Genomic DNA, 22,243 nt, shown 5'->3' on the forward strand with positions numbered 1-22,243 from the left:
TCTGACCCTCACCCCAGCTATGGAGATTGCCTAGTCTGGCTCTTAAATGTGGGACAACACTTTGGTCCCTGAGAGGGGTGTCCTCTAGAGCACGGGTCTTTTGGTTTCCAAGTTCGCTACATTTTATAATGTCTCTGAACTGGTTAGACTGTGACAGTGTTTGCTTAGAGTGAGATAGACTGTGTGTCAAAATTTTTTTGTGAGTTTTGGGGATGACACATTTTTATTTGCTGTATGTTGTATCAAGAATTACCAGCATATGCTAGAGAAAACAGGCTGTTTTATAGTTTAGTCACAAGCGAAATGACAGCTAAGCTAATTACCTACTTTATTCTTGAATATTTCCAATCACTGTTTCTTATTTAAATCTGGTTTCTTGCTTAAATTTTTTTTATTCTAATAGAAGTCCAGTTTGCGCTTAGTGGAAAACAAAGGCTATTTACATGTGTTCCATGTGCTATGACCTCTGAAAGCATTTAAAGTTGTATTCACTTTTTTCTTCTGAATAAATTTGACTTCATTCTTTTCTGATGGCTTTTTTCATGCTTCATTTTTTAAAATTGTCTTAAGGATTTCTGCATTTCCTGGAAGTCTACAACCCTGAACTGTTTGACCAGTGTGTGAAAGGAATCAGAGACAGTTGTTTCTCTCTGTGTAGTTAGGTCTTCAGGGTCTCCTGAGTAATTCAGTTGAGTACTGCACCTACTTTTTAGATAACTGTATCGTGTCCCCAGATGCTCAGCCGGTCTTCTGGGCTTCCCTTCACCTCGTTTCCCAGCTCACGTCTGTGTGGCCAGTATTCTCTGCGCATTTGTAGTTCTTTGTGCCCAGTTGTAATTTTAGCTTGTTGCCACTTGAGGGCATGTGAGGTTCTTGTGATAAATCTGAGAGACCGAATTGAGGGTTTTGCCACAGAATTGCCACATGTTGCCTAAACGCAGGGCAGTGTGGGCACGGAGTGGGCTGGTGTAGCCCTTAGGTGAGTGGTCATTTGTTACTCTAATAAGATGAGGAGGAGAAGGCCCTCTCTACCCTTAGTGAGTGATGTAGTTCGCCATCACTGTGGTCACAGTGAAAAGTAATTTGCATCCCAGTCGTGGTTCTGTGTTTTGTAGAAACCACCTTAGTTTCACATTGCTGTAGGTTGAGAAGGTACAACCAGAATTACTATTTATGAAAGGGTCTTTTAGTCTTAACATTCCAGTTGAATGGAAGATTTGGCCTAATTTAAAACTGTATTTATTTTATTTTATGTATTTATTTTTATTCATTTCTTTCTTGCTATGTAAAGTTTTTAATTTTTTGGAGATGAGGTCTTGCTCTGTTGCTCGGGCTGAAGTGCAGTGGTACAGTCATAGCTAACTATAACCTCAAACTCCTGGGCTCAAGTGATCCTCCTGCCTCAGTCTCCTGAGTAACTGGGAATATAGGCACATGCCACTGTGCCCAGTGAATTTTTAAATTTTTTAAAAAATAGAAATGGGGTCTTGCTATGTTACCTGTATTGGCAAAACTGTATCAATAACTGCTAAAGAAGGTTCCTCATAGGATATTGTAGGATTTAATTATTCTTTAATGATCTGTTGACTTGGAGGTGAACTTGTTTTCCTTTCTAAATTTTATAGCAGTGAAGTGACACACCTGTGCCCAGCCTAATTCTAGGATTTTTCTCCTGACACACCCAAGACTATTGGAAGAGTCTTACTTCCCATGCTGTCATCAGTCAGGCTGTGCCTCAGCTTGCCTTTCAAACTGCAGATTCTGTTGATAACTAGAGGGAAACAAAGTGACAAATACTCCAGGAATTAAAAAAAACCCGGAAACTAGCAATGTAGTTCAGCTGTCACTTCTTTCATGGACTAAATGAGCACAGCTCCCATAACCCCTGCCTCTGATTTTCAATGTATGTTTTATCTTAATGTATCGATTAGACAGTTAAACTAGACATAGTGTCATTTCTCTGAATGTTAAAACTTTGAGTATATGTGTTAACATTATTTAACAAACTTTTTCTACCTTTTTTTGGTGGATTTTTTAAATACCAGAAACTAGGTTTTATTTTTCTTATTGAGAAAGGAGCAGGTTTGGCTTCACCCTGGACCTTCTCACATGCTCAGAAGCACTGTCCTGAGCCATGTGTTAGGTGGTGGTTGAGAGGCTGCAGTGAGTCCTGTAGCCTGAAGGTGGTTGGTGTGAGGACGTGCTGTGGGCATGGCCTTAGCTCATCTGTACAACTGCTGTGGAATGTCCTGGCCATGGTTGGAGTCCTGCAAGGCAGATTGTGCTTTGGCATCTCAACCAAAAGCACCATTTCACTCCAGCAGCCCTCCTCAGGATGGTACTTTCTAAGTTCCTGACTTCTAGATTTAGGTCCTCCATCCTAAACCCACATGGCAGATTTGCAGGATTAATTCTGGAAACAAAGGTAGGTTTTGTAGACTTTGTGGTATCTTACAGCTTGGATCGTGTGGTGGATTTCTTGGAATGTTAACACCTCTTTATCTCTTTGTTTCTTGATGTTGTAGTTACCAGAAAAACTCATAAGCAAATACAACTGGATCAAGCAATGGAAACTTGGACTGAAATTTGATGGGAAGAACGAGGACCTGGTTGATAAAATTAAAGAGTCCCTTACTCTGCTGAGGAAGAAGGTTTGGAACCTGTAGTGTCCTGTCTGATAAGGGTGAAGCTCTCGTTCCTGCTTGCCCCAGAAGACCAGTTTTTAGTCTTCACTCAGTGGATTTTCAAATGCTCTTGGCTGATTTTTAGGCAAAATGGTTTTAAATGAACTCAAACTTTTCCCATGAGGGCTTTGGTAAAATGGGAAGTACCAACTTTATATATTCTTAGAGCAGATGCCATGTACTAGGGTATCAAATAATGAAGTGTTTAACTTTCTTAAAAGGAAACCTTAACAAATATAGTCTTTGTTCCAAGTCATATTTATGTTTCAAGAATATCATTTGGTTCCTATTTCTTATACTAATATCATTAGTAATTCACATTTATTCTTTCCAATTACGTTCATGTTTTAAGATTCTGCCCATATTTATCAGACTTATTTTCTTTCTCAGTGATTTTCCAGTTAGTAGATTTAGTAACTTATCTTTAGAAAACTGTCCTGAGAGGCCGGGCGTGGTGGCTCAAGCCTGTAATCCCAGCACTTTGGGAGGCCGAGACGGGCGGATCACGAGGTCAGGAGATCGAGACCGTCCTGGCTAACACAGTGAAACCCCGTCTCTACTAAAAATACAAAAACTTAGCCGGGCGAGATGGCAGGCGCCTGTAGTCCCAGCTACTTGGGAGGCTGAGGCAGGAGAATGGCGTGAACCCGGGAGGCGGAGCTTGCAGTGAGCTGAGATCCGGCCACTGCACTCCAGCCTGGGTGACAGAGCGAGACTCCGTCTCAAAAAAAAAAAAAAAAAAAAAAAACTGTCCTGAGAGTTTTTCTGAAACAGAATTGTAGGGAGAACTTGGTCTTCTGATTCCTATTGATTTGGTCTTTAAAATTCTACCTTTCTGTGGCTTTCCACTGTCTCCTCTGGATTGGATGTCCTGCCTGCACACTGGCTTACATGACCCCTAGCTTGCCTGCATTGAGCAGCTTGGAGCTCTTCTGACCAAGAACCCTGATTGAGGGCCTGTCACTTGCACCAGGGTGTCAGTGGAGGGTGGTCAGGTAGAGAGGGGGTCAAACATGGACTTTTCAAGGTCCTTCCTAGCGTGTTTCAAGCAGTGATTTCTTTACTCACATATGGTCTGCTGCTCCCATTAGACTTTCAGCTCCATGAGAGACTGTCCTGTGCATTCCTTGACACCCTGTGCCTAGCAGCAGGACTGGCACGTAATAGGTGTTCATTTAGTGCTTTATTGAGTTAGTGAACTGAGGGCCCTGACTTCTTGGAACCTAGTTTTTGCTTAGAAAGATAAGAAATGTTTACTGGAAAATATGAAAATATACTGTCAAAGAAAGTCCAGTAGTTTTATCTTTCTTCTACTATAAAGAAATGGGAGCCAGAGAAGGGAAGAGGGAAATACCATTCTTGTTACCTGTTGGACTAGAACGCAGGATTTTGTGTTCCTCAGTCCTTGGGTTAGTGGAAGGTTGAGGGCAGGGCTCTAGCCCTGTGGGAGTGAACGAGAGGGCCCTTCAGCGCAACCACAGGTCATAATTTCGTTTTCATTTTTTTAAGGTCTTGTGAAATTGCTATTTCTGCTTTATTAGGTGTTTCTACTATAATTAGACCCTCATTTTTGGGAATGCTTGAGTGGCGCCAATTTTCAATAAGATTAAAATTACTCACTAATAATCTGAGCCAGCATTCCTAACACTTCTATGCCAGGCTCCAGACTAAAATTTCATGTGTTACTTAATTCTCACGACTATGAAGGTGGTGTTGCTGTGGTCATTCCTGTTTTTTAGATGAGGAAACTGAGGCCAGGAGCTCAGTTAAATGCCCTGCAAAAGCCACCAGCTGCTCTGTGGTGAAGCCTTGATTCCATCCCGACTGACTCTAGAGCCATGTCCATGATTGGTAACTTGGTCTAGTTTGGAAAATATGAGATATAGACAAACATGTACCAGCCTTCAGCCCAAATATTAGAGGGAATTCTATGCAGTCATTACCATTAAAATTCACTCTTGGATTTAAAATCCATAATGGTGTTTGAGAGGGGCACTAGTTATTGTTTATTCATAAGGAATGGTATTTATGTTGGCATCTCTTACTCTCACTCACTGTAACTTAAAAACACATAAATTTATAGGTTTTCTTTTTTAAAGAGTTTGCCTATATTCACTGAATACCTAACACATGACTTGATTCTTAATCCGGAGTCAGTAAGAGTTTCCTGAATGGATTTATTCATTTGAAGTTCATACATATTTTTGAGGTTAGAGGGATAAGTTTAGTAAATTGTTATTCAGGAGCCCCTAGGCTCTTCCTTGCCTCTCTTCCATTTTGGAGGGTTGGCTTTGTGTTTTTGGGTGCTAACCCTCCTGTAAGCCCCTTGTAATTGTAGCTGCCCTTCACAGCTTAACACAGGCTTCATACATGTGTGTTAGCTCTTCTGTAAGTGTCTGTGATTGGCTGGTTCAATCTCATTGCCTGGGAGGTTAAGGGAGTAAAAATTTCCACAGCCTCAGTGCTTCTTACTACATTGTATTTTTCTTTCAAATTAATGGGAGAAAAAGCTGAATAAGGATTTTGTGTGCTTTAAAGTGTACCATTTTTTGATCTGGAAACCTGAATATTGTGAGCATTGGTAAGTGACCCATGAAAAATAATTTTGTGCTCATAGTATGGTACTATACCAGGGATTTTTAGAACAAAAATTCTAATTATTACTTAACTTTCTTATTGTAGTGGGCAGGCTTGGCTGAAATGAGAACTGCTGAAGCAAGACAGATAGCTTGTGATGAACTATTCACAAACGAGGAGGAGGAATATAGCCTCTATGAAGCTGTAAAATTTCTAATGCTAAACAGAGCCATTGAACTATATAATGATAAAGAGAAAGGAAAGGAAGTACCGTTTTTCTCTGTGCTTCTGTTTGCTCGGGACACATCGAATGACCCAGGACAGCTTCTGAGGAACCACCTCAACCAGGTGGGACACACTGGTGGTCTTGAACAGGTAAGTTATGCTTTTGAGCATGTATTACCCCAAAATAAAGCAGCTTTACCAATCAAACTTGATGTCATAGTTTTTGTAGGTTAGAAAAAGCCGGGCGCGGTGGCTCAAGCCTGTAATCCCAGCACTTTGGGAGGCCGAGACGGGCGGATCACGAGGTCAGGAGATCGAGACCATCCTGGCGAACACGGTGAAACCCCGTCTCTACTAAAAAAAAAATACAAAAAAAAACTAGCCGGGCAAGGTGGCGGGCGCCTGTGGTCCCAGCTACTCGGGAGGCTGAGGCAGGAGAATGGCGTAAGCCCGGGAGGCGGAGCTTGCAGTGAGCCGAGATCGCGCCACTGCACTCCAGCCCGGGCGACAGAGCGAGACTCCGTCTCAAAAAAAAAAAAAAAAAAAAAAGAAATTCAGGGGCAGCTTAGTTGGATGGTTCTGGCCCAGGATCTCATGCAGTTGTATGTTCAGGGCTGCAGTCATCTGAAGGCTTGGCTGGAGCTGGAAGATCTGCTTCCAATGTTGTTCACTCACGTGGGTGTGGGCAGGAGGCTTCAGTTCCTTACTGGTAGGTAGTAGGAGGGTTCAATTCCTCACACATAGGCATTCACAGGGCTGCTTGAGTGTCCTTACAACATTGCAGCTGGCTTCTCAGAGTGATCTAAACAGAGAGCAAGAAAGAAGCCAAAATGCCTTTTGTGACCTAATCTGGGATATCACACACTGTTACTGTTTTCTACTTTTTAGAAACAAGTTACTTAATGCATTCCACTCTCAGGAGGGGAATTTGGCTCCACCTTTTAGAGTGAGGAGTAGCAAAGAATTGTGGACGTACTTTACAGTCACCACCATTATCTCCACCTGGGCTTTATTCTTCAGAGGGGTGGATGGGATTAGTACTCTTGGCTCTGGGAGGCTACAAATAAATGAAGTACTTGGAAGAGCCGTTCGAAGGATCTTGTTTAATCTTGACAACTGTAGCTGCATTAAAAAGAGAAATGGAGTCACCTTAGCCAGTAGAGTTCAACCTGCTCTTGGATCTTTTACAGATAAGTTAAGTGTGGAGTTTTACACAAACCCAGTGCAGTACTATCTCTAAGCCAGTATAGTTGAGTCACCACACCTTGTGCTATCTTTGATGTGTTCATTTTCCTAAAAAGTCTTAATGAGGTTTTTTTTAGTGGAATAGTCAACCACTAAAGTAGCATTAAGGCTGTTCATCAAAGTGCCACCCTCCTACTTACATAATTGACTCTTGTACCAGCTTTTTTCTAAAAAGGACCAAGTGCCAGGACAGATACTGCAAGGATTAGAGAGCTGAGTTAGGTTCCATTCTGAGCTGTCTTGGAGTGTGAAGCTCTTCTTCTTATTGCCAAGTATGTAGGAAGGAGTGTAGACTGATGGTCACTGCTGGGTCAGGCAGGGCTGATGATAGTTACTTTCAAAAGTTATCTGTACTCATAATGTGGGTTACTTATGTCTCCTGAACCATAGCAAGTACCTTGCAGTCAAAAGGCTTATAGAGGATGGTTTGCATATTAGACTAAAGTTAGTCTTTTCCGAGACCCTATAAGGTCTGCTGTGATGGTAAGTTCATTCTTTTTTTTTTTTTTTTTTTTTTTTAATAAGATATTTTCAATTTCTTTTTTGAAGTATATATACCATAAAGTTCATTCTTTTAAAGTTTTGCAGCCATCACTACAGTCTAATTTTAGAGCATTTTGTCAAAAGAAACCCCATGCCCATTAGTAACCACTTTCTCTTCTAACCTTAGGCAGCCACTAATCTACTTTCTGTCTCAATGGGTTTGCCTATTCTGGACATTTCATATGAATGGAATCATATATTATGTGGTCTTTTGTTTATGGCTCTTTGATTTAGCATAATGTTTTTTAAGATTTCATCCACATTGTACCATGTATTAGTACTTCATTCCTTTTTATTGATAGGTAATATCCCATTGTATGGATGGATCACATTTCATTCATCTGTTCAATAGTTTGATGGGTATTTGGATTGTTTCTACTTTTTAGTTCTGTAAATAACCCTGCTATGAACATTCATGTATAATTTTTTTATGTGAACATATGTTTTTAGTTCTCTTGAGTATACACCGAGAAGTGGAATTGCTGGGTCATATGGTAATTCTTTAACATTTTGAGGAACTGCTAGACTGTTTGCAAAGCAGCTGTACCATTTTACATTCCCACCAGCAGTATATCAGTGTCCTGTTTCACCATATCTTCACCAACACTTCTGACTTTTTTTTATTGGGGTGAAGTTCATGTAATATAAAATTGACCATTTTAAAGTGTACATCTCATTGACATTTAGTACACTGCCAGTGACCACCACCTATATGAAGTTCTAAAACATGTCACCCCCAAAGAAAATCCTGTGCTCATGAAGCAGCCACTCCCTGTTATCATCTTACTGGTTATAGTCATTCTAGTGGGTGTGGGGCACTATCTCATTGTAGTTGGATTTGGATTTCTCTGATGACTCACAATGTTGAGCATCTTTCCATGGTCAGTTCTTGGTCAGTTGTATATCTTCTTTGGAGAAAGGTATCTGTTCAGATCCTTTGCCTAATTTTTAAGATGGTTATTTGGTTTTTTGTTATGTTAATTGTTGTAAGAGTTCTTTATTCTGGATACAGGACCCTTATCAGACATATGATCCATTCTTTGTTCTGCCTTTTTTTTTTTAGTAGAAAAGGATGGGGGCTGGGCCCAAAGCAGGAGGAAAAAAGGTTGTGGCTTCACCATTGCTGTGCACTGTGGGATAATGGGTGGAACATGGTGTTAAGCCACATCTTTCAGTGTGATCTTCCTCAGAATACCCGTTTGTTCTTCTTCCCAGGTTGAAATGTTCCTTCTTGCCTATGCTGTGCGCCACACCATCCAGGTGTACCGGCTCTCCAAGTACAACACGGAAGAATTCATCACAGTCTACCCCACCGACCCACCCAAGGACTGGCCAGTGGTAACGCTCATTGCCGAGGATGATCGGCACTATAACATCCCCGTCAGAGTGTGTGAGGAGACCAGTCTATGACAGACGCATGCTCCTGACAGCCTGGCGACGTGGCGAAGATGCACAGGTGGCTTCTGGGCTTGGGTTGCAGGCTTGGGGGTCTCTTAAGAACAATCACTGAGAAGAACCCTTGGGCCCCTGGGAGCCAAGTTGGACAGGATGTCCTGAAGACTAGCTTTTGATAAGAGAAATTAACCAAGTCTTTCCCCTCATCTATGATGCAGTATATTTCAGTGGGGGCCTTCTGAGCACACCTGTTCGATGGTGCAAACCATATCTTCTCCAGAAGGCAAATACTTTTGTGTCAGAGGAAACTCAGTTTTGGAGAGGAATATGTTCTTTATATCTCAAATCAAAACTCTCTCTAATGGTAAACTGGCTTCTCATTTTTTTAAGACAGTATTTTTTTTTTCTCTAGTAGTAATGGGTTTCTATAGATCTCGCTATACAGTCTGCTTTAACTCAGGACCTTGAGGTTATGAGACTGATGTGCTGCCCACTGCACTAAGGGGGCCTCTAACAGTCTGCTGGGTATAATTCTGGGATGGATCTGTTACTGGCATAGTCATGACAACCTCTGGTAATCTTATCTTCTCTTTCTTATGAAGGGAAGAGCAATGGTTTGGACTTGCATCTTAATTAAGCCTATTTTAGGCAGATTGTTTTGCAGTAGATTAAGAATCGGGTCCCAAAGTGGGTTATTTCAAGGCATTTTCGAAGACTGGAGGAGCCATAGGAGGGAGTAGTGAGGGAACCTAGAACTTCTTGCTCCTTGTGACTATGACAGGTGTCTGATACCCCCAGCACACTGGAGTCTGGGGCTTGGTGCAGGTGGTGCCCCATCAGTGTGGACAGACACTACTTGTCTTTGTGGTTTAGTGTTGGAAACTTTAATTACTCTGCAGTTCCATAGATTCACGATTTTATAGCCAGACAGTTTGTATCCACCTATTTTCAGAGGAGGGACCCAAGGCCAAATTACTTTGAGGTAGAGCTTAGCTGGAGCTGAGTTTTCCTGTGCTCTTTTCATGCTGTGTTGAAGGGTGTGCCCATTGCCAGATCTGTGTAACCCATCTGGGGCAGGGGTTGAGTGACAGCAAACCATCTTAAAATTTTTTATGAGTATTTAAGGAGAAGCATGTAGGAATATGAGTACAAAAGTGTGGCTGAGCCACGTATGCCCTTGATTGGTTTTGGGAAGCCTGAGGGAGGCAGCCTTCCTGGCTACGAGCCATCGCCTGCCCAGTCAGGCTAAGGGTGGTGGATGGGGTAGTGAAGGGGCAGCTCTGCTGAGCATGGTCTGTCTTATGGCCTGAATTGTCCTCAAGGGGTGTGGACTGCAGATGGTGTTCACACGAACCGGAGACATCACTGTTTAGGATTCTACTGGCAGCCTCTGAATTGGCTCGATGTTCGTGGAGGTGGTGTTTCCCTGAAGTACTGAGCTTTGTTTTATAATAATTAAAATCTTTATTTGGTCCAATTTAATATAGTTTAGAAGCTATCTTTTTTTTTTTTTGAGGCAAACCTTTTTTGAAAATGTAAATTTTGTTTTTAATTAAAAGTAAAGTCTTAGTTAAGAAAACTCAGGATGCACAAAACTATTCAGACTGTTACTTTAGCTTTCTCCCATTACCTCATCAGTAATATTCACCACATTTTGCTAAATGTTTATTGATTAGAGTGTCGGAATCAAATTCTGCTCTAAATGTGTGTGAATACATTGGAGAGGCTTCGTGTTTTTCACTGTGAAATGCAATTGTGCCTTGAATAAGAAGGTACCTAGAAGCCAAATTAAAGTAATAATGACTTCTTATTGGCTTTGATTTTTCATTGTAGTATATGGGATTTTACAGCAGGAAATGCTTACCATTCATTTCTGGTATTTTTTAAAGCACAACTCGAAACATTCAGATTGTACATACATAGCAGTAGGGATCTGTGCCCTTCAGGTACATTGAATCTGACCATTAGTTCAATACTCATGTTAATAATAGTCATCTATCCTTGCATTTTGAAAATGTTCTTATCTTTGTGAACTTGAATTGGATTTCTGGGCAAAAGAATGTGTTTCTTTTATGTGGCTTTCTGTCTGAAGGCCTTGTCAGAATCTGTCGGGCTCTTGTTTAGGTTTAGTGGGATCATGGTGTTAGAGAAGCAAAGCTTTCAAAGATACAGTACTTCAGGAAATAGAAATGATTGACCAACTTTAAAAATAAATATGCAGCTTCAGTTGCCCAGAATCTGAGTTCCATTTCTCATTCTTGGTCTTGAGCTGGTCAGGTGACATCAGCAGATTAGAAGTTGAATGGAGATTAAATGGATTCAGGAGGATGTTCCACTTAGAGCAGTCTTCAAAATGATAAGGTGTTCTAGAAGAAAGGAATATAGTAGGAACTAGACTATGCCTAAGTTTCTATCCCAGAGTTTCTTGCAAGAGTTTAGGAGTTTTGGACCTTGGGTATTGGCAGAAAAGTTATCTCCATCTTTTGCAAGCATGCCTTTTATACCTGTGAGCTCATTTAAGGTGCATTTAAACCTGAAATAATTTCCCTGTGTTATGCTTCATGGAATTAACATTGCTTTTCCAGAACATTTTCAGATTCCCCTCCTTACATCCTGAGCTGCTTCTGCGTATACATCTGTTGATTTTACCCATGCAGGAGGAACAATGATAGTCACATTAGAGAACAAGAAACCAGTAATACATGGTCTCTAACTGATGATTTGGGCCTGGATTTGATTGAAAGTGTTTGCAGTTCCTCTTCCTTAGAATACAGAGTGGATGAAAATGTTTTCAATGCACAGAACAGGATGAATCCTTTTTTCTTTATATAGTGACTTACACTTTTGTTCCTCTATTATATATTCAGTTAGTGTCTGATAAGATTTTCTTTGCTTAAGGATAACAGACATTGCTTTGGTATGTTTTATTTTTTTCCCTCCACTTTTGGAGCTTATCAGGTAAAAATCTCAAGCCACATGAATTGTTAACACCTCTGTTGGGAAAAGCCTTTGTGAGTTTTTATGTACTAGGTCTTTGTTTTTGTTATTCATCCTGTGTTGTTATTCATCATGTCCTGCTTCTTTTCCCAATGTGCTGTTTTACCTAAGAGTTAGTCTACTTTCTGAAGATCTTTTAGAGAGAGGCTCTGGAGTGCTGAATCACCTTTAATGCTATAGCACTCCTGCCATCTCGGCATCTACGTAGGACTTCCATAGACTTCCTGAATGTGTCTTCTTCAGACACTAAAGTACAGTTGGATCATTTTCTTATCTCTTTTTCTTAAGCAGTACTTTGCAGGTACTCCCCTTTGAAAGCCAGAAGCATAAACCCTTGGGGAATCTAACTTGTAGACATGCAGAAAAAGAACTGCCTTTATGTGAGATCTGTGAGTACTTAAAAATAAAGCCCTCAGTGTGTGTGAAGTGTATGAGAAATAAATAGAATTCCCAAATAGTTTAGCAAAGGCAGGGCACAATATCAAATAATTTAAAAGTGGTCCAAGGAACTGTAAGAAGAAGGAACTCATTCTAGAATAAATGTTAAAATGTTAAATTCAAGAACAAAACCACAGATGCCAGACAAACTTCCTGTGCTTAAATTATAGAAGAATAAAAGTCTGAATGAATGGAAAGCCTTACGTGTATACAGTTTACAAATTCCTATTTCTAAAATTTAAGTCCCTTATTTAACAGAAGTATATATTTTAATGCTTAACTGTCTTGGGAAACCTGATTTGTGACATCATCTAAGAGGATGGAAAGACCAGGGAGCCAGTGCCACGTTGAACAGAACAGTGGTTTAGTGAATGTGTGAGGAAAGACACGGGCAACTGATTACTAATGTTTTTGTAATTCAGTTTATAACTTGGAGCCATGAAAAGCAACAAAACTAAACTGTTTTGACAGGCTTTTCCTGTAAGTCACTAGCAGTAGGTGTGAGGTGGGCTTGCCCATGACCAGAAGGGGTGCGTCTGTGTGTGTGCACATGCATGTGTGTGCATGCATGTTGGTCTGCAGTCACAGCATACCTTTATGTGCATGTGTCCTCGCAGCTTGGAACTCAGCAGTATTCTGGGAGAGTGGGGGTGGAGGTGAACTGTCCCATGTATTGTATTATATATTTTTTGAGATGGAGACTTGCTCTGTTGCCCAGGCTGGAGTGCAGTGGTGCGATCTCAGCTCACTGCAACTTTTGCCTCCTGGTTCAAGCAGTTCTCCTGCCTCAGCCTCCCGAATAGCTGGGATTACAGGCATGCACCACCACTCCCAGCTAATTTTTGTATTTTTAGTAGAGATGGGGTTTCACCATGTTAGCCAGGCTGGTGTTGAGCTCGTGGCCTCAGGTGATCCACCTTCTTTGGCCTCCCAAAGTGCTGAGATTACAGGCGTGAGCTACCGTGTCTGGCCCCATGTATTGTATTTTTGCAGTGTATATTGAAATCTACTACCGGGAATGGTGGAATGGGTTTTGGTATGTATAATGGAAATACATAGAGTGGTTATTAAGTCTAGAAACACATACATTAATTGTATTAAAATGCTATATCAATACATCATTTATGATGTGTATCTGGTCCCAGATCTCATGGCCACCAGTTTGTTTAAGCATTTTTAATGCTTTTTAATAGCATTCAGTAGCATTAATGGAGGAGGACACTGTGTTTTCTCAGTTAATCTCATTGATTTGTTTGGTATAAGTTTGGGTCAGAAATGAAACTGCCATAACATGGATCAGTACAAGGAAGGAATATAGGGCTTAAAATGTCCACAGTCTTGGCAGTGGACTTGGCAGTTCTCCCAGTAAGCAGAAGTGCTTGAGCTTAATTCTGAACTTCAAAATAATATTTTATACTTAATTTTAGGAGCTTTCATTTACAAATTGAAAAATGCCTTGACTGTATTCACATAAATGGTGCTCAAACCTTGTACCCCTTATAAGAACTGCAGCAGTCCACAGTAATGTTGGTTACTTCTGAGTATTTTGATAAAGGAACAAAGTCAAAATGAATGTATTTAATAAGCTTCTTTCTCATTTCCATTGTTTTTATAAAAATATTTTGGTATTGTTGCCTGCATTTTAGCCACTACTAACTTTTTGTATTATGAATTCGGAGAGGATAACAAGCCAACTTTAGACCTTCTGCCAGGGGCAATGGTGTTTTTCTTCCATGGGTAAGCCATTGTGAATGGAGGCCAGCGGGGCAGCACACTGTGTGAACCTGGCAGCACTCATCTTGGCTTGTTTAGCAGTCCCTCTGTTTACACCGTAAGATGTTCAGCATGGGTCCAAAATTCCGCCTGCTCTGAAAAACATGCCCCCGAGGCTCTAGGCAGTTTGGGGCCTTGGTTTCCACCTGCAGATGCGGTCAGATGCCTGGCTTCTGGGGCCAGAGTTTCCTCTGTTACTTGTTGAGTCTCTTGTCTTCGCTGTCAGAAGCTGAACCGACTTGGGGGCTTTGCTGTTGATCCACTTTAGCAAACCTTGCTGCAGAGGACTGTAAAAACAAATAACTAAAAATAAACTTAGAAAATACAACTCAGAAGCCTGGCTGTGTTGCTGTGGTAAAATGTTTGCCTTTGAGGACTTTGGCAAATTGTGCTACTGCATTGGGCTTTAACTTTCTGGCACCCGCAAGGCAGACCTATGATGTCCACATGGCTGACTCTTGACCCCTGGCCATTGTGAGCAGAGGAATCAAGGGTTTAGTGAGGCAGTATTGGGCAGTGCAGAAGAGTTAGATGAGATGAAGCAGTTAGCACAGTGCTTAACCCATACTAAGTGCCCCCAACCCTGCCAACCAAATTAGGTGCATAGTTACCAGCTTGGGTCTGAATTCAACAGCATTCCCACTGCCCACTGAAAGGGTGGGCTTGGACAGTTCCTGAACCTCCCTAAATCTGTTTCTTCATCTTTACCACACACGGTCTGTCTCAGTGGTGGTGTGGATTAAGTGAGGTGCTAGCACTTATTAGGGGAAGATCCCCCAGACCTGCAAAGCAGGGCCGCTGCCACAATTCTGACCCAGTCTTGCTGTGTGTTTGCCACAAAGAGGTGTGGTGTGTGCGAGACATTTCTTTATGAACCATTTACACTGCTGGAAATGTACCCAGCAATGTGATGGCAAGAACTTTAACAAATTGCTAATGAATCAGACTCGCATTGGAAGAAGTTAATCATCTGAAGATCGGGGAAGACTGGACTTTCAGAGGTATCTTGGAGCTAGAGAATGAAGTTTGAGTCAGCCGAGCTCTGCCTTCCTGTTTGTCGAAGAACTGGAGTCCGGGAGTCTTGCAAAATGGAGCTGGGCTTCTGAAGAACCCATTGGATAGGTACTGGGCATCCATTAGACAGCAGTGCTACATTGGTCACGTGTAGCAGAAAGACCTCCCCACTGTGAACAGTAAACCACTTTCCTCCTCCACTGGCCCATTCATTTGGATTGATACACTTCTTCAGTGTCAGAAATGCACTTTCTCCCTCTACCTCTCTGAATTACGGTGCTCTGCTCAACTTGGTGGCCAGTGGTTCTTGAATTTCCTTTTCCACCGCCTTCTCCCACTCAAGAAAGTAGAGAGAAAAACAGGGATGCAGGCTGTGGGTCTTATGGAAGCCCTTTACAACCATTAAATAAAGAACACCAGCTGCATTATGTGTGTTTAAAATGAGAGGTTGTTTATACAGTACTTTTCTATTGACCACTTCCATCTTGCCTGAAACCTGGGCATTCTTTCCGTAGCTTCTCTGAATTTTCTGTCCCACGTCCTCACCCCTACCCTTGCCTTTTGTCTGGGCTCGGTTCCCTGTTCATATTCTTTTCTGACATTAAACTCTTGCTAGTTGAGTGTGTGCTTGAAACGTCTTACCAAGTCGTTCTCTAAGTGGTACCATTGATGTACAGTCCCATTGGAGAGCACGTGTATGTTTCCTTAGGCCCTTCCAACACTGGCTTTATCAGACATTTTGATCTTTGCTGAGCTGATGGTTGGAAGTCTGATTTGCATTTCTTTACTTGAGAAAGGCTGAGCGTGTTTTCATTTGTATAAATCATTTTCAGGTCCTTTCCTGGGAGCCATCTGTTCATGTCTTTTATAACCACTTTTGAGTGTTCTATCTGAATTTCACAGAAATGAGATAGATGCAGGGTGGGAGCAGCAGGAAGGAACGGTGGACCAAGGAGTGTTAGGGATTCCATGTCAGGCCCTTTGGTTGCAAGTAACAAGAACTCAGAGTATTTTAGTTCAAAAAGGGTTTGGCCTTCTTTATGGACAAGAAGAGAGCACTGAAGACCAGACGGTCACGGGAGGGAGGGCTGTTGTGCTTGTGTCCTAGAGTTGCCATGTTCAGGGTAGAAATATGAGAATGCCTGCATCCATTCATCAAAGAGTGCCGACTCTGGGGCCAGGCATGGTTCCAAGCTTGGGGATGTAGGGGTGAGCTGGCCGAGGCACAGTCTTCCCAGCCCTTTCCATCCTCACCCCAGCCCTCCCCATCTGCACCTCCCGCTGTGCCCACCCTCCCCAGCCCTCCCTTCTGCAGCCCTCCCCACCTTTCACAGACTCTTGTGTATTTGTCACTGGTGAGCAGAACTGGCATGACTCCAGGGATGGAATCACAAAGCAACTATTTTTGTTTAAGACATAATTCAGTCGGAGACCTTCTACCCCTGGTGAAAACTCAACTCAGGGCGACCCATCACCTTTTTGAGTGGAATCTTTGAGGCCCCCTCTGCCTTCCCACTTCTTGTCCCTGGCTCAGGGCCTTCCCATGTGCCTTGACCAAGGCAGCTCCTGGGATGTGCTAATGCTGTTGCCTCCTACCACCACTTCCTCCTTTGCAGCTCCTAGGAAGCCAGCGATAGCTCCAGCTTCTTTCTGCTGAGCCCTGTCCACCCCGCTAGGTGGCCTTTTGGGGCAGGCCTTAAGATGATTCCAGGCAAGCTTGTTGATCTGAGGCCAGGGTCTGGGCCAAGGGAAAGACTTTTGGACCCCCTGCCGTGTCAAACTCGGGATTTGCCAGTCGGCCCCAGTGCTCTTCTATTAGATTTGATGGGTGAGTCAGACACCAGCCCACTGTCTCCAGGACCCCATTTCAAGCTTTGAGTATTGCAACCCCCTGCTTCAGAAGGAGTAGGACTCAGTGTCGCTCTCTGCAAAGAAACCATCTCTACAAAGTCTTTTCAAATATCTACTCTTGGTCCTTTTTTGCCCTCCTCATGGTGAGGGATGGCAGAGTCAGGGAGTTCAGATTCCTGCAGCAGGAGGCCAGGTGCCATCAGGAGTCCCCATTTTGTGTGGCCACCTTCTCTTTGGTGTGAGTGTCGTCCTCTCTGGCTGGGTTCTTACTTTCTACACGTAGCCCAGGCGTAACCTGGTGCCCACCCGTGTTAAGTGTCAGACTGGTCCTGCAGCCCAGTGCCTACAGTGAGGAAGGACCTGCCGGGCAAAGCAGGGGGCTCATCAGGCCAGGGTTTCTAGAACTGTATCCCGGGCTGCTGAGAAAGGGTGTGTGGGTTGCGTGATGCAGAGTTCCAGGAGATGTCATTTCCATCATAGTCCAAGGAAACACTTGAGCCTGGTGGAGGGAGATGGTTCTGGAGGGAAGCTTCTGTAGCATCCAAGCCCAAGGTGGGCAGGAGCCCCTGAGCCGAGCTGCTGGGACTGAAGAGGAAAAGGAGGGAGTGGGAGTGAGATGCTAGGAGGCAGCGCTGATGGGACTGAGAGGAGTGGGACATGGAGTGGGTTTCTGGGTGGGTACCTCTGTGACTCCTCTAGATGGGAGAGACTGGAGAAAGTGTAGAAGGGGTGAGGAAAAAGTGTGCAGGGATGGGCTGAAGGCCATGGCCCTTCTCGGACCCTGAGGAGATGTTGGGAGGTGACTGGATACACCCAGTGACTGGTCTGAAGATTGGGAACAAGTTAGGGCTGGAAAAACAGACTTGGGCATCACCGCTGTATTTGGAGCTGGAAACAGGCCCAGATTAGGGAACCTTGGCGCATGAGGACTGGATTCCCAGTGAAGGTGGAAGTGGGCCTGCCAGCCGTTTATATACTTTTCTGAAGAGCATGGAATTAAATAGCATTGGGCAGGTTGGCATTGGGAGAAAGAGAAAAACCAGGTGAGGTTAGGACGTGGCCTTGCTGGCATGATGGAGGAAACGCTCTTTACCTCAGACCACACATGAACTGCAAGCATCTGCCCTGATGGTGCCAGGGGCAGTGGAGATACAGGCCGCTCTCCTTAGCCGTTTCCTTTAGACCAAGAGAACTTTTATCATGTAGCAGATGAAAGACCCGATGAGAATTTGAGATTTATAGTATAATGTAAAGTTCGGAAATAATGATTACATTTGTTAATTCTATTTCTGTCTTTGGAATCAAGGGTTTCTGAACCTGAGATAAGCAGTTTTTTTTGTTTCATAAAAGCTCTAGTCATTTTTCTTTGTTGAAAGTGGACCACAGTAATGTTCTTGGATTTGTTGGCTGAAGCATTTCCATGTGGCTTAGAAGCTTTGCAGACACAGCACCCCCGCCTTCCTGAACTGCCATTGGCCACTGCAAATCCTGGTGGTACAGTAGATAAGAGCTGTGTAGAAAAGATCTTGTTCTAGAGGAGAGGAGGCTGATCCACAGGCATCTAGTCACTTGCCTGAATCACAGCTAATAAGCAGCAGACAGAATGAGGACTCACAGCGCCTGATTTACTTTTTCCTTTTGTTCGAAGCCCAGTGTATTGATCTGGGCAATCAGCATGGTATTTACTGTCTTACATTGTCCAGGTAAGAAACCTGGAGCTTGTTGGGAGCAGAATTACAAATATATATATTTTATACTGACTGCTGTAGTCAATTTGAATCAAAAACTACGCAAATATTTTATTTGTATTTTAGAGACGGGGTTTTGCTCTGTTGCTTAGGCTGGATTCCAACTCCTGTACCTGGAATTCCAATTATAGCCTTCCCTGCACCTAAGCATTTCCTTTAAGTGTCCAAAAAAAAAAAAAACAACTGAGAAGAAGGCATAGTTTTCTCCACGATTTTTGAGAAATTCTCCATGATTTTTCTCCTGAGCTAAGCAAGTGAGACTACAGAGGATAAAGAGGAAGGTATGGAAGGCAGAGATACCAGGGGGCAGGGCTTGGTGGGACTCCACTGGCGGTGGGGGGTCGTGGAGGAGGTTTCCAGGTGGGAGGTAAATGTGCCTCCTCTTGATGGAGATGTCAGGGGAAAGCATGGGTTGGGGTGTAGATTTGCCCCTTGTGGTATTAACAGTACCACTCCCCACAGGGACAGTCAGTGATGTTGGGGCCAGCGCAGCTCTGCACTGTCTTTAAGGCAACCAGGAACTGAACACACCTGACCCGAGAGCTAGGCCTGAGGACATGGCATAGCCCATGCACTGGGGCCAGGAGCACAGCTCTGAAGCCTTCAAAAACATGGTTGGTGTTTGAGGCAGTAAGAGAGAAGCACAGTGGAGGTAGGACTGAGCTCTGGGATTTTAACAAAAGGAGCAGTAAGGAAGGATATAGGCAATCCCAAATGAGTCTGTAGGATGCCTAGAATCTTACTGACTACAGGTATGTAATGAAACACTTTCTACAATGACTTATGAGGAGCTAAAAAAAGGTAGAGCCATCTTTCTTTGAGGTTAAAATGTGATGCTTTAAGAAAAGTGATGCTGGGCGGGCACGGAGGCTCATGCCTGTAATCCCAGCACTATAGGAGGCAGAGGTTGGTGGATCACGAGGTTAGGAGATCGAGACCATCCTGGCCAACATGGTGAAACCCCGTCTCTACTAAAAATACAAAAATTAGCCAGATGTAGTGACGCATGCATGTAGTCCCAGCTACTTGGGAGGCTGAGGGAGGAGAATTGCTTGAACCCGGGAGGCAGAGGTTGCAATGAACCAAGATCACGCCCTTGCACTCCAGCCTGGCGACAAAGCAAGACTCCGTCTCAAAAAAAAAAAAAAAAAAGTGATAGAAGAGTAATGCTTTTCCCATAAAGACTAAGAAGAGTAAGAATCTCTTAGATGTGAGCAGGAGGATTGTCGGGCTCTGCCCTTCTCAGGCTCACTAAACATTTGCCTCATTTTGGCATTCCCATTTGAGAAGGTGTATAGAGAAGTTGGAGAGGGTTCAGAGAAGCATTTTCAATATTACTGAAGTTAGGGGAAGTAAAAGTAATTTTAATGCAGAATAAAATCTGAAGAAATAGGTTATATTTAAGTAAGACAGGGAGTTTAGAGAAATTTCCCAGTGGTTAGAGGTTTTAGCAACCAAGGCAAAGGGCAAAATGTTAATATCTCAGGTAAATTTGATTAAAAGGGAAACTAATCAGGATTAGGAAACCACGTAAGTGCAGTAAGTAAACAGATGCATGGTTAGAATAAAAAATCATGAAACTAAAAGCAATCTCAATTGTATGCCAAGTGTTTAAGCTTTACTTAAAGTAAAATTAGAGTATGAAACCTATTTGACAATATATGAATACAAATCGATAAACCCTGAAACAAAGCATATATAAATGCTCTTACCAATGCAAAAACTTCCATCTGTTAGATACATAAACAGCACTTCCTTAAAAGCGACATATATTTTATACTGACCGCTGTAGTCAATTTTAATCAAAAACTACACAAATATTTTATTTGTATTTTAGAGACGGGGTTTTGCTCTGTTGCTTAGGCTGAATTCCAACTCCTGTGCTTAAGCGATCCTCCTGCCTCAGCCTCCCGAGTAGCTGGGACTACAGATGCACTCCACTGTGCTCAGCTAAATATTTTAATGTGATTGGTTTCAACAGTTTATACCCACAGTTTTGATGTGAAACTGACAAACCTATGAGCTGACAGCCACAGCCCATGTAGAGGAATGACTCTAAGCACACTTAATTTTGTTTAAAAAAAAAAAAAAATCTAGATGACTGCTAACATTCAGATCTGAAATGAAGAATGAGGTAATTTTATTCTTCCATTGTAGGATCTCATACCACGTTCCAAATCCTAGATCATACACAGAGTGTTACACCAGGAAGGGACCTTAGCAATAATGGCTTAAGCCTCCCATTGGACAGATGAGCGAGGTGAGGCCAAGAAGCGTGAATGATATGGAAGCCTCCAGCTTGAATACATTCCTTAAATGAATGAATGTTGGCATGGAACAGAATCGCGTGCATGGCTCTTGTCCACTTTCCCGAAGCCCTTCGATTAACTCCTTGGTCCTACTAGCTTCAGACAGTTCCCTGATCAGTACATCGTTAAGCAACCAAAATATCTCATTGCATCCAAGGAGCGGTGTATTTGCCACTGCAAGGCTTGTGGATGTGGCAGCCCTGGGGTAAGGGGCCTGCCGCATAGTGACATGACCAACGCTGTAGGGTGCTGGGTGATTGGTGGTGATGTGTACCCTGTACTCCTTTGTTATGCAAGGGTGGTTTGAACTTAGCTTTCAGAGGCTGGATTATTCAAACCATGGGTCCCCGCATGTTTATGGCCCCACACTTCAGGGAACCAGCATCTACCTAGTTGTTATGTTCCCCAAATGTTCCCCAACGCCAAAGGTGCCGTTTCTTGCCCTGGCTCATAGCTAGGGAACGTTGCCTCTAAATCTTACAGTAAGAATTTCCATGAGGTTGTACAGTGAGTGGTACAACCATTTTTAGCTGGTCTGTCCCCTTCTTTAACCTAAGGAAACCACCACTTAAACTCTTGGAGAGAGGAAGGGTGCCTAGTTCTTGTGTGCTTTTGTTTACATATACATATTGTAGATGCTGATGTCAAATCTTGTTAGTGAAGTGCACTTTAAGTTACATAGCCTAACTTAAAACAGGTACTACATAAAAAACATTTGCTGAATCGGTGTGTAGCTGACAGCCATCTATAAAAGTGCATATATCTTATGCAGTCTTTTAGAGATCCTGGTTGTTTGCAAATGAAGCTGAGAAAACCATTATCACTAAAATGAAATATTTTAAGAGATACTGGCTATAAATTCTCCTGGAACCACTTGGACTTGACAAAGATTTTTCAAAAATGATTTAGGAGGCCCACCTTTGATGCTCTTCCTAGCGGAAAGTTGAAAGTTAATAGATTGAATGTCCCCTCGAGAAGAAAATAAAGTCTAAACTTTCGGTCTCGCCAATCTCCTTTTTCCCTTTTGAGATCAGATAGTATACTATGTATTTGTGACTTCTCTGACTTCTGAGTGCAGTTTGGGTTGATTGCACAATGCAATTTCTCTCATTTTGAACATTTGCATGATTTTAGACATTGTGCCTTTAAAAGGGCAGGCAACAGGCCCTTTTACGTTTCTTTTCAGATTTTTCTCTACATCCTGTTTTAAGTGTGGTTAGATCAGTGGATGAGTCACATGATGTTTTTTGCTGCTTCAATGACAGAAATAGAGATTCAAAATAACCACACAGAGGAGTATCCCGAATGGTTACCAAACACGTTGCTCAAAAACATGCTTTCCTACGGTTCCAGTGCTTTATGTGAGAGCCGTCAGAGGGCTGTGTGTGAGGGCGCTGTCTACAGAATGCAGGCAGGAGCTGCTGGCTTTGAACTGGCTGAATAT

General features: G+C 42.7%; 1 protein-coding gene across 2 annotated transcripts in view; it reads left to right on the top strand.

The window, feature by feature from the left end:
- The window catches only part of OTULIN (OTU deubiquitinase with linear linkage specificity), a 39,237-nt gene extending 25,028 nt beyond the window's left edge, over window positions 1–14,209 (top strand). Inside the window, exons 5-7 of one of the 2 annotated variants that reach the window (XM_078003854.1) lie at window positions 2,526–2,651; window positions 5,367–5,636; window positions 8,490–14,209. In XM_078003854.1, the coding sequence (XP_077859980.1) occupies window positions 2,526–2,651; window positions 5,367–5,636; window positions 8,490–8,684 (591 nt within the window). In that variant the 3' untranslated portion in view covers window positions 8,685–14,209. 2 annotated transcript variants of the gene reach the window in all.
- Window positions 14,210–22,243: the final 8,034 nt, after the last annotated feature.

Source organism: Macaca mulatta, chromosome 6 (genome assembly GCF_049350105.2).
Source record: "Macaca mulatta isolate MMU2019108-1 chromosome 6, T2T-MMU8v2.0, whole genome shotgun sequence".
Taxonomy (NCBI): domain Eukaryota; kingdom Metazoa; phylum Chordata; class Mammalia; order Primates; family Cercopithecidae; genus Macaca; species Macaca mulatta.